Here is a 15,865-nt window from a genome sequence, read left to right as displayed (position 1 = left end):
GGTTTTAAGAGCTTCTGGGTTAATGATCACACAGAGGTGCTGGGAGGGGGCGGTGTGCCTAGAGAAGGCATGAAAGACTTACGTTGCTCTGTGCATCTCTTCCATCTGGCTTTTCCTGAGTTGTATGCTTTATAAGAAATAGGACATGGTAAGTAAAATGCTTTCTTGAGTTCTGTGAGCCATTCTGGCAAGATTATCAAATTTGAGGAGAGGTTGTGAGAACCCCCAACTTGTAGGTCAGAAATATTGGAGGCTCAGAACTTGTTTTCTGAAGTGGGAGCACTCTTGTGGAACTGAACCCTTAACTGATGCTCATTCCAGGTCTGAATCGAGTTGAAGCAGTAGACATCTAGTTGTTGTCCTGAGATTTGGAGAATTCGTTGTTAATGTGGAAAGACCCCACATGTTTGGTGTCAGAACTGTTGTGAGTGAAAAACAGCTTGTATGGGCCATTCTCTTTTCAGGGTATAACTTTGAACCTGGCTGTTTCTTTTACAGGTGGAAAAATGGCGTTTGTGAAGAGTGGATGGTTGCTGCGACAGAGTAAGTACAGAACATGAGCCCGTTGGACTGGGTTTAGTGTTGCCTTAGGGTACATGTTTATTTCTATTGCTGAAACAGATCACATTTAAAAATAAATGTCAAAGTCTTATTAATGTGCTTGCTCTGGATTTCCTCTGGGAAATTTTTAGAGCTCTGTGAACTGTGTTTCTGCTCACCAGAGTTCCTTCTTGGTTGCTATTTCCCTGGCAGTCAGCCCCATCCTAAAGTTATCTAGGGGCCCATGTACTCATGGCTGACCTGAGTCCCTGCTTGAATCTAACCAAGCTGAACTCTGATATATTAGCATGGAGGTACTGCTGTCTTTGTGGGAAATACCTGTTTTATTTGGGGATTGAATAGTGACTAAGATTCTAAAACACTGGAGACTTTAATTTATAGAGATGAAGATTTGACTTGAAGGAATGAGTTTATCTAAAACTAATCTTTTGGATCTCCAAAAGGACTCTGCAGAAGAGAATCAGTTTTTTTTTTTTTTTCTTTAAGATTTTATTTATTTGAGAGAGGCAGAGAGAGAGAAAGTGTGTGAGCATGAGAGAGAGAGAGAACGCACGAGCAGTGGGGATGGGCATAGGGAGAGGGAGAAACAGACTCCCTGCTGAGCAGGGAGCCCGATGCAGGACTCAATCCCAGGATCCTGGGATCATGACCTGGGCCAAAGGCAGACGCTTAACCGACTGAGCCACCCAGGCCCCCAGATTCATGGTGTCTTCTAAAGCAGGAATAACCAACTCTGTTCATTAGAGAAAAAGTAAACAGATTATTCTGCTGTCCCTCTAGAAAGAGCAGAGTTAAGGGAAAAGTGACTATTATATCATTTATGACTAGCAAAAAACTGAGCTATAGTTTATACTGTTTATTATTCAGATACAAATTTCTGTTAGGGGGTTACCTTCAGAACTTAGCTAAAATTGAGACTAGCAGTGAAGAATGGACTGCATACCTTAGATGGTTTATAAAAACTATTATTTATGAAGGTTGTTTGTGACCTTGTTACATAGATTTTACATATATTATGTACTTACCACAGCAGCTCTGTGAGGTAGGTGGCGTTATCCTGGTTTCTAGTTGAAGAAATTGAGTTTTAGTGATATTAGGTAACTTAACACTGTGGGTGGCAAACCTGTATTCAGATTCAGGACTGTGTCATTTCGGCATTGACACACTTTCTACCAGGACACAAGCCTTCAGCTTATTTGTCCTGTCACTAGTTCTACATTCCCAGACCTGGAGCTGAACCAGGTGTCCTTTCAAGGTCTGTGACAGTTCTGTATTCTAAGAATACATAGAGCAATGTTGCTTTAAAAAGAAAGTCCTGGCATATTGAAGCCTAGCCCCAGTCTTTGTGTAAGTTTCTTTGTTTTGGGTTTTGTGATCCCATCCTTCCCTAAATTGTCAGGGGATGTGGAGAGCCTTGTTTGGACCTAGAGGATGTACCTTCCTTTCCTGGTCCTATGGATATCCTCTGGTTTTCTCTTTAGGCTTTGCTGCGTCCTTGTTTGAGGACAAGCTTTCCTTTCTTCACCATGACTCAGTGTAAATGTTCTGTCAACATAAGTGAACAGTGACCATTTTGACTTTTTGTCCCTTCTCCCAGTCAATGCCTAGCGTAATGACGTACACAAAATAGATGTCTTTTAAATAAGTTGTACAGACTTTTCTAGTGTCCTGGTCCATGGCAGTCTTGAAGTGTATATTCAGAAGACTTATTCCATTTTCCTTTGCAAAAATCAGAACTATCAATCCTAATAAAATAAGATGAGGTGACTTGTATTATATTCACTGGGTAGCAGAGGTACACAGATGGTTACATGTATGCAAAGCGTCTGGAGGATTCCTTTTATTGCTATTGCCACACAGACCTTTAGGACTATGGAGGACAGCCTAATTTGGGAATCTGCAGTCAGGGCTTTGGTGGCAGGTGAGATACTTGGGTAGAACTCCCTAATCCAGTTCACCTATGTGTCTGGGTGGCTCTATTTGGTAGTTTCTGTACAGCTCAGGGGCTGCCAATCAAGTGGATGCTGATGTCACTTATTTATCAGTTTGGGACACTGCTGTGGATGCCCTTCTTAGCAAGGAGGGTGCCTGATAGTGGTAAAAGAAATTTGGAGGGCTGATACGATGCATATTTAGTTCACACCAGTAATGGCTATGGGAGCATAAGGAGAGGTACATGGAATGGAATTTGTGCACGATGGCCAAGAAGGGTGGGATCTGCAGGAACAAAGGATGTAGTAGGTAGTGTCTGGGTGTGAGGAAGGAGCAGGGGTGACTGACTTGGCCTTTTAGTTTTCCTTTTTGGCTAATAGGGAAATTTGAGTTTCATAAAGTTAAGTGCCTACTCCAAGATTACAAATGTTAGGATGGATTCCCTAAACTGATAGGGACGTATGAGGTAGCAGGACAGATGCACACAGGATGGGAGTCAGTGTCCTGGCTGTGGGTACACCCAGTGTCCGAACCTGCTTCTGTGTCTGTCTGAAGCAGGGAGACCCTCCCACACCATGGGCTTTAAGGGATGGTGAATGTTAGAGAAGAATATATGTGAAAGCTCTTCGAGAAAAACAAAACAAAGCATGTTTTTTTAAAAGAGGAATGTATTATTGTTTTTTGTATATAGAGACTTGACAGTCCAGTGTTCTCTGATCAGTTTAGCAAAGTTAAATACTCCTGGGAGAGTGTAGATATACTACATGGAAAATTAAATATTAGATGTTTTATTAGCTTAAAATGAAGGATTTTGGGGTTTTTTTTGGTTTTTAAAATTTTGAGTATGGTTGACATAATGTTACATTAGTTTCAGGTGTGTAACTCTTGTTATGCTATGCTCACCACAGGCGTAGCTACCATCTGTTTCCATACATCACTGTTACAATATCATTGACTGTATTCTTCATGCAGTGCCTTTTATTCCCATGACTTAACTCATTTCATAACTGGAAGCCTCTATCTCCCACTACCCTTCCTCTGTTTTGCCCATCCTCCCAGCCCTTTCCCATCTGGCAACCATCAGTTTGTTCTCTGTATTTATGTGTCATTTCTGCTTTTAATGTTTGTTTATTCATTTGTTTTTTTTTTTTTTTAGATTCCACATTGAGTGGAATAATATGGTATTTGTCTTTCTCAGTCTGATTTATTTCACTTAGTGTAATACTTTCTCAGTCCATCCATGTCATCACAAATGGCACAGTCTCATCCTTTTTTATGACTGCATAATATTTCATTGTATATAACTATCACATCTTCCTTATCCATCTGTCTATTGATGGACACTTAGCAACTTAGGTTGCTTCCATATCTTGGCTATTGTAAATAATGCTGCAATAAACATGGTGCCTGTGTGTTTTGAATTAGTGTTTTTGTTGTCTTTGGGTAAATAGTAGTAGAATTATTGGACCATATGGTATTTCTGTTTTTAATTTTTTGGGGAGCATCCATACTGTTTTCCACAGTGGCTGTACCAGTTTACATTCCCACCAACATGATGGTTCTTTTTTCCTCTACATCCTCACCAACACTTGTTATCAAAATCAAGCTTTTATTGAACTTTAAAAAAAAAATTTTGGACTATTAAGTTGGCAGCATTCTTAGTATCTTTAGTGTAAGGTGCATGTACAGCATGGGTGTTTGTGCCATTGGAGTTTGATTTCATCTCCATTTTGATGTAGTGCTCTGGGCAACTGTATGCGTGTGTACTTATGGGGCCAGAGAAAAGTTTCCTTCGTTTCAGTTACCTGTGAGCTAGAGGATAAAGTCCTTGCTTTTTTTGGCTCAAAGCCAACCTTTCCATTTTTTTCAGGTACTATTTTGAAGCGTTGGAAGAAGAATTGGTTTGACCTGTGGTCAGATGGTCACCTGATCTATTATGATGACCAAACTCGGCAGAGTGTCGAGGATAAGGTCCATATGCCAGTGGACTGCATCAATATCCACACCGGGCACGAGTGTCGGGGTAAGTGAGTCAGTTGTGGCCAGCTTCTGTTCTCTACCCTTCCCCATTCTTGGTGGGAGTTGAATCATTTTCCTTACTCATTTTGCTTTCATTGACAGACCAAAGAAGGGTTTCATCTTTCATCAAACAAGGGAGGTAAACACAGTGGGCACCCAGACACTTGGATCATGAATCATATGATTGGGGCAGATTAATTTTCTCATCTGAATCAGACCTAGCAGTCCACATTCCTTGCTCTGTCATGGAGAAAGTGGTGGAGAATAACCAGAGTGCTGGGATCCCCAAGAAAGATGGAACCACCCTAGGCAGTGTATAGGTTTTGTTGCTCAGAAACAGGCATCTCATTGATAACACCACCAGTCAGTTACTTAAAAATCCATGATGCCTTGGTTTCCTGAGTTATTCTTTATATTCATTTTAAAGGAATAAATTTTAAATAAGTATAGACTTTTCTATTTCTTATTAAGAGCATATGTAGACTTCCCTGCTTATTAGCTCTGTTTCTATTTGGAATAGAGTCTGTTTTAGTAAACATTGATGTTTGAAACATCCTGCTCCTATAAATAGTTTTTGAATTAAAGAGTTACAAATGGCCTATATGCTTGTAGTAACCATTGTTGTTGTAACATCTTGCCCCCCTGCATGTTAGTTCTTGAAACACAAGTGTCCATGGATGACTAGCTGTTGAAATATCTACCTAAACCAGGCTCAAATATCACAGACCTTATTTCTTGGTACACAGAGCTACTTTAAAGTATGATTTTCACTTTTAAAGCAGTGGTCCAGTTTAGTATTTCCTGTGAATAAAAACAATAAGTATTCTGTTATCTGATGCTCATTAACACTTTTCATTGTTTGGGGCTTATTCTTCTAATATCTGGGCTGTTCTGTACATCTCTGTATATGGATTGCCCTCTAGAAGAGGCCTGCTTGTTCTTCCTGGAGGAAGTTTGTTTATTTATTTATTTAAAGATTTTATTTATTTGAGAGAGGGAGGGAGATAGTGCACGAGTGGGAAGAGGGGGAGAGGGAGAAGCAGACGCCCCGCTGAGCAGGGAGGCTGATGTGGGGCTCCATCCCAGGACCCTGAGAACATGACCCAGGTTGAAGGCAGATGCTTAACTGACTGAGCCACCCAGGCGCCCCTCCTGCAGAAAGTTTAATTAGAACAGAGTTGTAATTCATGTGCTTGGTTCTGTAGAGCAGGACAAAGATGTTTTGTTATTGGAACGTTCTGAAATACTCGTCCTTTGCTTATCTGAGCTGTTAGGTAAGAATAAAGCCTTTAAAAAGAACTATATAAATATTGCCTTATTCTACTTACTTTTCACAGATATTCAGCCTCCAGATGGGAAGCCAAAAGACTGTATGCTGCAGATTGTTTGCCGAGATGGGAAAATTATCAGTCTTTGTGCAGAAAGCACAGATGATTGTTTGTAAGTTTTGGGTTTTTATGTGTTTTAATTTAAAAAGTGTTGTGTTTTAATTTCCAGTTATCAGGAAGGGAGTAGAATAAGAATGGCGTTTTCCTTCAGGCAGCAGAATAAGTGACTCAGAGGATGTGTGAAACAAATGTAACAGGGCCTTATTCCAAGCCTAATAACTCTCGTCCTAGTTTCTGCTTCTCCAGAGCTGTGCAGGCAAGATCCCATTATAGCGGGAATGACAAAGTATTAGTATATAGCCACTTTGTACTTTTTCATTACTAGATGTACATTGGGTAATGGGCATAGTTGAATGGGTTCTTAAATCTTGTTCTTTTTATGTAAATATCTTTTAAAAAAGCACTGACATCTCCATTGCACAGTCTGTTCCTTCCTTTGGTGGTTCTTGCTCTATCTGCCATCTCTGAAGAAGAGATGTAGAGCCCCAAGAAAGAAAACGCAGCTTTATCAGTTCTCAGCCTGTTAACATTGGCAGTGAAGTTGGATCAGAATCTTGAAAACACTGATTAAATACAATTTGGGGGTGAGGGGGCGCCTAGGTGGCTCTGTCGGTTAAGCATCAGACTCTTGATTTCAGCTCAGGTCATGATCTCAGGGTCATGAGATCGAGCCCTGCATTGGGCTCCATGTTGGGTGTGGAGCCTGCTTAAGATTCTCTCTCTCTCCCCCTCTCTTTCTGCCCAAGCACAAGCACATGCACGCTCCCTCTCTCTCTCTCTCTCTCTCTCAAAAACGAAAAAAAAAAAAGAATTTGGGGGGAAGAATTTTTTTTTTTTCCTGGCCACTCTGTACCACTCTTATGAGTTAAGTCTGGACATTGTAAGAATTCACTAACAGATTATTGTAATATTCATTTATATTAAAATATTTATATGTAGGTGACTATTTTCGTACAATCCAGACCAGTTTGTCGAGTGCTTGCTCTGCATTTCACATATATGTTCATTTTAAATATAAACATTTATTCCATGCTAAACTCACAGAATTAATTTTAAATCCCATATATAGCTGCTTTTTTACACTCTTCTGATTCATATCAGTGAATCTTAAATGATACTTTTTGGAAGAAATATAGCTTTCCTGTAGACTGATGGAGAAATGACCACACGTAAAGCCAGTTTGCTACTTTTTAATAAACTGGACTTACAGTATTACTACTCAACAATTTAAACATGTATATTGAACACTTACTTGGCACTGGGCACTATGCTAACTGCTTTATATATGTTATTTAATCCTTACCATATCTTATAAGGTAAGTGCTGTTCTTGTTATAAGAAACTAGTAACTTCCTATATCACTTTTTTTCTTTTCTTTTTTTAAAGATTTTATTTATTTGACAGAAGGAGAGAAAGAGCACAAGTAGGTGGAGCGGCAGAGGGTGAGGGAGAAGCAGCCTTCCTTCCTGCTGAGCAGGGAGCCTGACACGGGGCTTGATCCCAGGGGACCCTGGGATCATGACCTGAGTCGAAGGCAGACGCTTAACCAACTGAGCCACCCAGGCACCACCCTATATCACTTTTTTAATGCTCCTATAATAAATTACCCTGAGCTTAGTGGCTTCAAGCAGTACAAATTTATGATTGCATTTCTGAAGGTCATGAGTCCAACACTGGGTCTTATAGTATTGGCAGGCTCTAGGGGAGAGTCTGCTTGTCTTTTAAGTTTCTAAAGGCTTCCTGGTTTCTTGGCTTCTGGGCCATGCCCTTTTCTTACGGTCATCTCTTTGCTTCTCTGCAGATGGGGAAGGTTATATGCTTTTAAGCACTTAATGAATAGTTTGGGCCAACCTGGATAATCCAGGGTAATCTCCCCATCTCAAAGTCCTTAACCTTAATTACAGCTGTAGAGTCTCTTTTGCCCTGTGAGATAACATTCACAGGTTTTCAGGATTAGGATGTAGATGTCATTCTGCCTACCACACTTCCCAAGATTTTAGAGCTAACAGACTAGACTCAGGATTTGAACCTTTGTCTCCACAGAGACCTTTGTTCTTAACTGCTCTCTTCTACTATACACTGAGGTGTTGCATGGAATGTTTAAGTAGTGGCAAAAATATCTGGAAATAGCAGTAATTAGACTGATGATGTTTATGATCTCAGTAAATGTGAACTGGTTAAATTCCCCTTAAAAAGAATAAGATCTGAGATTGGGTAAAAAATGCAAAGTCTAACTATATAGTCTGTTAACAAGAAACATACTTGAAATGAAATGACTCAGAAAGGTAAAAAAGTAAAGAATAGGAGACTCTTAGTTTCAGGAGACTGTTAGTTTCCTATGGCTGCCACAAACTGGGTGCCTTAAAACAACAAATGTTTTCTCTCACAGTTGTGGAAGCTAGGAGTCTGAGCTCAGCGTGTCAGCAGAGCCTTGCTCCCTCTGAGACTCCTGAGTAGAATCCTTCCTTGCCTTTTCCTAGTTTGGGTTGTGGCCATTGATCCTTGGCGTTCTTTGGCTTGCCACTGCATCAGTCCAATCTCTGCCTCTGTTGTAAAAAGACATTCTCCCTGTGTGTCTGTGTCCAGATGTTCTCTTAAAAGGACACCAACTGTATTAGAGTAAGGATCTGCATTAATTCAGTATGACCTCATCTTGAGTCCATCTGTAAAGACCGACCAACCTACCTTCCTTTTTCTTCTCTTTTCTTTAAGATTTATTTATTTATTTTAGAGAGGGAGTGCACATGTGCCTGGGAAGGGGCAGAGGGAGAGGGAGAGAGTGTCTTAAGCAGAGTCTGTGCTGAGCACAGGGCCCTACGTGGAGTTGATCTCATGACCCTGAGATCACAACCTGAGCTGAACACTTAACTGACTGAGCCACCCAGGCGCCCCAAAACCTTATTTCTAAATAAGTCAAAGGTACTGGGGATTAGGACTTCAACTTATTTTTTGGCAGAGGACAGAATTCAACCCATAACTGAGACCTTTGAGTAAAAATGGTGAAATGAAGGGGAAACCTTTTAGCAGTAACAGCCAAATGAAGAAGTTTAGCTTTAAGCACCAACTACAAAGAGTGATGGCCAAAGAAAGAAATAGAAGATTTTGTTGAGATGTTTCATTGTTTTTACCTCCAACTCCCAGAAGTAGTAACAAGAGGAGTTAGTTAAGTCTTGCAAATTTTCAGTAATACTCTGCAGTCTGGAAGGATGTTGACTAAAGGAGTAAGGTACTTTTTGGGAAAGCTAAGGAAAAACCCTTGAGAATATGATATCCTTGGGACCTCAGTGGAGAGTGGAAGGTTCCCACCAGGGTTTGTCATTCCAGAGCCACTGGAAGACTTCAGAGCTCACAGGAGTAGAATAATTCTGTGGCTGATGAAGTAAGTCCTAGCATGAGACATTCAAAAGAATATGCTCAGAAGAGTGTGGAAGCCAGATTTTTCAGAAAGGACTTAACTGCCACAAGAAATTTTCTTTTCTCTCACCATTATTCTCTTTGATTACAGAAAAATGATTGAGGGTAACACCTAGTCTGTTGCTGGGGTGGAGTGAGGTGGGGCTACCAATAGATGTCAGATTAAGTAGGAAGGGTGTCAAGAAGAAATAACACATACTATATGAGAGCAAATAGAATTTTTAGGTATCATTTCCCATGTTAAACATGAGCAGGATGCAAAGAAATGGTGTGCCAAATATACTGTAAAGGAAAAATAAGAAGGAAAATGTAATAAGCCTCAGAAAAAGCTCCTCATCTGTAGGAAAATAAAACCCACAAAACAGAATCAAATTTTCCAAGAATGCTTTCCTGGCTACCATATTTAAAATTATAACCCCCTCTCTTGCATCATACATATACACACATACTTACAATCTAATTAGCTATTTGTTTACCTTGTTTGTCTCTTTTTATTAGAATATAAACTGCATGAGAGAGGGAATTCATGTTTCTTCTGTGCCCTTTAGCATCTGTGTAGCCAAGAAGGTCCGTCGTAGGGTATATCTGCCATTCATTTTATAATCTAATTTAAATCTTGGCTCCCTTCCTTGGGGTACAAGCCCAACTGAAAAATGAATCACTGACATGAAGGAAAGACTTGAGCGTACTCTCAGGGAAAGCAGGGGGAAAAGATTAAAGAATTTAGAGAAAAGATCAGAATTGTGTTAGACTAAAAGAGTTTATCAGGAAGATTATTGATCAATAGTCTGCAAAGTACAGAACCCAAGAAGGTAGTTAGAAATTCAGTGCAAGAAAAACTTTCTGAAATACTAGAACTGAATTAGACCAAAGTCCATAATAGACTCTCCTACCTGACAATATTAAATCCAGATACAATATATGAACAATCCAATAGGATACCCTTTAGCAAAATGAATGATAGTAGTGAACTGCTTATAAATCTGTTGGGGGAATTTTGCAACTTGATTGCATCCATTAGAAAACCAGAATGTTTGTAAGTAGCTTAGCTTGAAAATAACTTAGCAAAGGTTTTAACTCAAGGAGGTAGTGAAATGACAATAAAACAGAAAAGGAACTGGTATAGATAAGAGCAGAATGATAGTCATTAAGAAAGGTGAGGGGATGAGGGAGGGAGAACAGAAAATTTGTGAGACTTAAGATTTAGGTATCTGGTTTTTGTGACCATATATGGGCAGTTAGTAGGAATAGAATTTGTTACAACTTTTCCCAGGGTCATTTGGCAGTGTCCACTGAAATATGTTTATATTTCTTGACCTAGCAGTTTCACTCTTTGGAATTTGTCCTATAGAAATGTTTACATAAGGGTACAAAGGTAGTAAGGATGTTTGTTTTAATAATAGTGTAGTTCTCATGTATGACCAATCCACAGCTAACATATTCAACAGTGACAGGTTGGAAGCTTTCCCACCAAGATCAGGAATAAGACAAGGATTGCCCACTCTTACTACTTCTATTCAGTACACAGAAAGTCTTAGCCAAAGTAGTTAGGCAAGAAAGAAAAATAAAAGGCATTTAAATTGGAAAGGAAGAAGTAAAATTGTCTCTGTTTATGGATGATTTGATCTTCTATATAGAAAACCCTGAAGAGGGATGCCTGAGTGGCTCAGTTGGTTAAGTGTCTGCTTTCAGCTCAGGTCATGATCCCAGCCAGCGTCCTGGAATCGAGTCCCGTATCAGGCTCCTTGCTCAGCGGGGAGCCTGCTTCTCCCTCTGCCTGCTGTTCCCCCTGCTTCTGCTCGCTCTCTCTCTGACAAATAAATAAAATCTTAAAAAAAAAAAGAAAACCCTAAGGACTCCACCAAAAAATTGTTAGATCTAATAAATGAGTTCAGTAAAATTATAGGATATAAACCCAACGTACAAACATCAGTTGCATTTCTTTATACTAACAAAACTTCTGAAAAAGAAAATCCCATTTGTAATAGCATTAAAAATAATAAAATGCTTAAAAAAAAAGAAAGAATAAATTTAACCAAGGAGATGAAAGATCTGTACACTGAAAATTACAAGACATTGATGAAAGAAATTGAAGATGACACAGACAAATGGAAAGATACCCTGTGTTCATGGATTGGAAGAATTAATATCATTATAATTAATATCATTACTACCCCAAACCATCTGTAAATTCAGTGTAGTTCCTGTCAGTTTCAATGGCATTTTTCAAATAAAAAGAGCAATCCTAAAACTCAAGGGGAACCACAAAAGACCTTGAATAGCCAAAGAAAGAACAAGTCTGGAGACATCACAATTCTGGATTTCAAACTTTATTGCAAAACTATAGTAATCAAAACTGTAGTATTGGGATACACATAGACACATAGACAAATGGAACAGATTAAGAGTCCAGAAATAAAGCCACGTGTATGTAGTCAATAATACATATTTTTAAAGTTTATTTTTTATTTATTTTATTTTTATTTTATTTTTTTTTAAAGATTTTATTTATTTGACAGAGAGATAGAGAGCACAAGTAGGCAGAGTGGCAGGCAGAGGGAGAGGGAGAAGCAGGCTCTCCACTGAGCAGGGAGCCAGATGTGGGGCTCAATCCCAGGACCCAGGATCATGACCTGAGCTGAAGGCAGACACTTAACTGACTGAGCCACCCAGGCACCCCATAAAGTTTATTTTTTATTTATTTAAGTAATCTCTTTTTGGCTCAAGCTCATGACCCTGAGATCAAGAGTCGTGTGCTCTTCTGACTGAGCCAGTCAGGTGTATGGTTAATAATATTTGATGAGGGAGCAAAGAATACTCAATGGGGAGAGGACAGTCTCTTCAATAAATGGTGCTGGGAAAACTGGATGATACGCAAAAGAATGAAATGAGAATGCTATCTTAGACTACTCACACTGGTTAATTCAAAGTGGATTAAAAACTTCAATGTAAGACCTTAAACTGTTAAACTACTAGAAGACATAGGAAAAAAGCTCTTTGTCTTTTTTTTTTTTTTTTTTAATTCTTATACGTTAACATACAGTGCTACATCAATTTCAGGTGTACAATACAGTGATCCAACAATTCTGTCCATTATACAGTGTTTATTGTGATAAGTTGTACTCTTAATCGTCTTCACCAATGTCACCTATCCCCCCCACTCACCTCCCCTCTAGCAACCATCCATTTGTTCTCCATAGTTGAGACTCTCCTTTTTGGTTTGTGTTTGTCTGTCTGTCTCTCTTTTTCCCTTTGTTCATTTCTTTTGTTTCTCAGATTCCACAAATGAGTGAAATCATAGGGTTATTTGTCTTTGGCTTTTTTTGCTTAGCATAATACTCTCTAGCTCCATTCATGTTGTTGCAAATGGAAAGATTCTATTCTTTATGGCTGATAGTATTCCATTGTGTGTGTACATGTGTATATATATGTGTGTGTGTATACGTACATATGTGTTTGTATACATATACATACACGTATATATGCATATACATACACACATATGTATACATATACACATACACACACACACACACACCACTTCTTTATCCATTCATCTGTTGATGGACTCTTGGGCTGCTGTGTGGCCACTGTTAATAATGCTGCAGTAAACATAGGGATGTGTATAGCTCTTCAAATTAGTGTTTTCATATTCTTTGGGTAAGTATTCAGGAGTGTGATTGCTGGATCATAGGGTAATTCCATTTTTAATTTTTTGAGGAGCCTCCATACTGTTTTCCATAGTGGCTGCACCAGTTCACATTCCCACCCACAAGTGCAAGAGGGTTCCTTTTTCTCCACATCTTCGCCGACACTTGTTTCTTGTGTTGTTGATTTTAGCCATTCTGGACAGGTGTGAGGTGATATCTCACTGTGGTTTTGATTTGCATTTCCTTGATGACAAGTGATGTTGAGTTCATATGTCTGTTGGCCATCTGGCTGTGTCCTTGGAGAAATGTCTGTTCGTGTCTTCTGCCCTATTTTAATTGGATTATTTGTTTTTTGGGTGTTGAGTTTTAGAAGTTCTTTATATATTTTGGATACTAACCTTTATCAGATATGCCATTTGCAAATACGTTCTCCCATTCTGTAGGTTGTCTTTTAGTTTTATTGGTTGTTTCCTGTGTTGCGGGGAAGCTTTTTACTTTGATGTAGTCCCAGTAGTTTATTTTTACTTTTGTTTCCCTTGCCTCAGGAGATATCAAGAAAGAAGTTGCTATGGCTTATGTCAGAGAAATTACTGTTTGTGCTCTCTCTTCTAGGATTTTTTGGTTTTAGGTCTCAGGTTTAGGTCCTTAACCCATTTGAGTTTATTTTTGTGTATGGTGTAAGAAAATGGTAGTTTTGGGAAAAAGCTTTTAACATTGGTCTTGGCAGTGATTTTTTTGGATATAACACCAAAAGCGCAGGCAGCAAAGACAAAAGTAAACACATGGCATCACATCAAATTGTAAAGCTTCTGCAGAGCAAAAGAAACAATCAGAAAAATGAAAAGGCATCCTATGGAATGGGAGAAAAAAATATATTTTTAAGATTTTATTTATCAGAGAGAGAGAGAGCATGAGTTGGGAGGGGCAGAGGGAGCGGGAGAAGCAGAGTCCCCACTGACTGAGCAGGGAGCCCGACACAGGGCTCAACCCCAGGACCCTGAGATCATGACCTGAACCGACTGAGCAACCCAGGTGCCCTGGGAGAAAATATTTGTAAACCATCTACATGATAAGGGCTTGGTATCCAAAATATATAAGGAGCTTATACAGCTTCATAGCAAAAAACCCCACAGGTTTATTTTAAAATGAGCAAAGGACTTGAATAGATATTTTTCCAAAGATACACAAATGGCCAAAAGGAAAAGATGCTCAACATCACTAATCACCAGGGATGCAAATCAAAAATATAATGAGATTACCTCACACCTCCTAGAATGGCTGTTACCAAAAAGACAAAAAGATAAGTGTTGGTGAGGATATAGAGATAAGGGAACCCTGTGCATTGTTGGCAGGAATGTAAATTGGTACAAGCCACTATGGAAATATTACGGTGTTCCTAAAAAAACTAAAAGTAGAACCAGCATATGATCTAGCAATCCCTCTCTGGATATCTGTCTTGAAGGAAATGAAATCATTATCTTGAAGAGATACTTGCACCCACATGTTCAATGCAGCATTATTCACAGTATCCAAAACATGAAACAACCTAAGCAGTTGTTGATGGATGAATGGATAAAGAAAATGGGACACACGCACAGAATATTATTCAGTCATGAAAAAAAGAAGGAAATCCTCCCTTTGCAACATCATGGATGGACCTTGAGGGCATTGTGCTAAGTGAAATAAGTCAAACAGAGAAAGACAAATACTATATGGTCTCACTTACTGGTAGAATCTAAAAAAGCCAGATTCCTAAAAATAGTAGAATGAATGGTGGTTGCCCAGGGCCGGTGGTTGGGGGAAATCAGGAGATGTTGGTTGAAGGGTACAAACTTTCAACTATGTGATGAATAAGTTGGGCATCTAATTATATAGTATGGTGATTATAATTAACAAATACTTTATTATATACTTGAACAAGTTAAGGGAGTAGATTTTAAATGTTATCACCAGAAAAAATAAATAAAGCAGTTATGTGAGGGAATGAAGGTATTAATCTTACTGTGATACATATATATCAGATCACCACATTATATAGCTTAAACTTACATGTTATGTGTCAGTTTCTCAAGCTGAGAAAAAAATACCAGCATTATTTTCAATTACAAAAAAATCGCTGACAGTCTGAATCTCACATCATGGAACATTATGTAGCCATTAAAAACAAGTGCAGATCTGTGTGTGTGACATGAATTGATGAAGCAAATTGCGGTATAGTAAGCATGGTGCATTTTATACTTACTAAAGAGTAAAGCAAAAACTGTATAGTCACAGATTATGCTTGAAATATTATATAGTGTATGTACCATAGATATATATTTTTTGTATATTTATTTCTTGTGCATGTTTCAAATGCTTTGATTGAATAGGTTTGGGGTGAGGGCTGAAGACCTGTTCTTGAAACAAGCTTTTTCAGAAATTTTGATGCCAACACAGATTTGAGAATCATTGAAATAGATGTTGGATTACCTTAAATAAAACATCCCTTTTTCTTTTTTTCAGGGCCTGGAAATTTACACTCCAGGATTCCAGGACAAACACAGTAAGTTGCTAAGGGCAATCACCAGTAACATTTTCACCTAGTCTTGCTGTAACAAATGGAGGGGTAGGGGATTAGGAAAGGGAAATGGGAATGGGTCTCTTGGCCATCCAGCCATGGCTGAGTAGTCATAGCTAGGTGAGGCACCTTTCACTGATATTAGAGCAAGCTAGATTTTGGCAAACCTTTTAAGGCAGAAGGAGCCCTCTGAATATAGGCAACACTGGTTTCAGTGTTACCTTCCAGAAATGTCTGTATCTGAGAAAGTTTTGCAACACTTTGAGTTCTGTGATTTACAGGGATGGCTGAAAAAGGATCACAGAGTCCTTTCTATATATAGCATCTCAGCCTTGTGAAACAAG

At 38.9% G+C, this 15,865-nt stretch overlaps 1 protein-coding gene across 1 annotated transcript in view; it reads left to right on the top strand.

Annotated features, from left to right (window-relative positions):
* Window positions 1–15,596, top strand: part of PLEKHB2 (pleckstrin homology domain containing B2) — a 43,292-nt gene extending 27,696 nt beyond the window's left edge. The window contains exons 2-5 of the mRNA XM_081814685.1: window positions 499–543; window positions 4,364–4,516; window positions 5,850–5,952; window positions 15,467–15,596. Of these exons, the coding sequence (XP_081670811.1) occupies window positions 507–543; window positions 4,364–4,516; window positions 5,850–5,952; window positions 15,467–15,518 (345 nt within the window). The 5' untranslated portion in view covers window positions 499–506 and the 3' untranslated portion in view covers window positions 15,519–15,596. The remainder of the gene's footprint in view (window positions 1–498; window positions 544–4,363; window positions 4,517–5,849; window positions 5,953–15,466) is intronic.
* The last annotated feature ends 269 nt before the right edge of the window (window positions 15,597–15,865 follow it).

Source organism: Leptonychotes weddellii, chromosome 3 (assembly GCF_054177405.1).
Source record: "Leptonychotes weddellii isolate Sample4059 chromosome 3, ASM5417740v2, whole genome shotgun sequence".
NCBI classification, from domain to species: domain Eukaryota; kingdom Metazoa; phylum Chordata; class Mammalia; order Carnivora; family Phocidae; genus Leptonychotes; species Leptonychotes weddellii.
The sequence above is the reverse complement of the archived record's forward strand: the minus strand, read 5'-3'. Positions and strand labels throughout refer to the sequence as shown.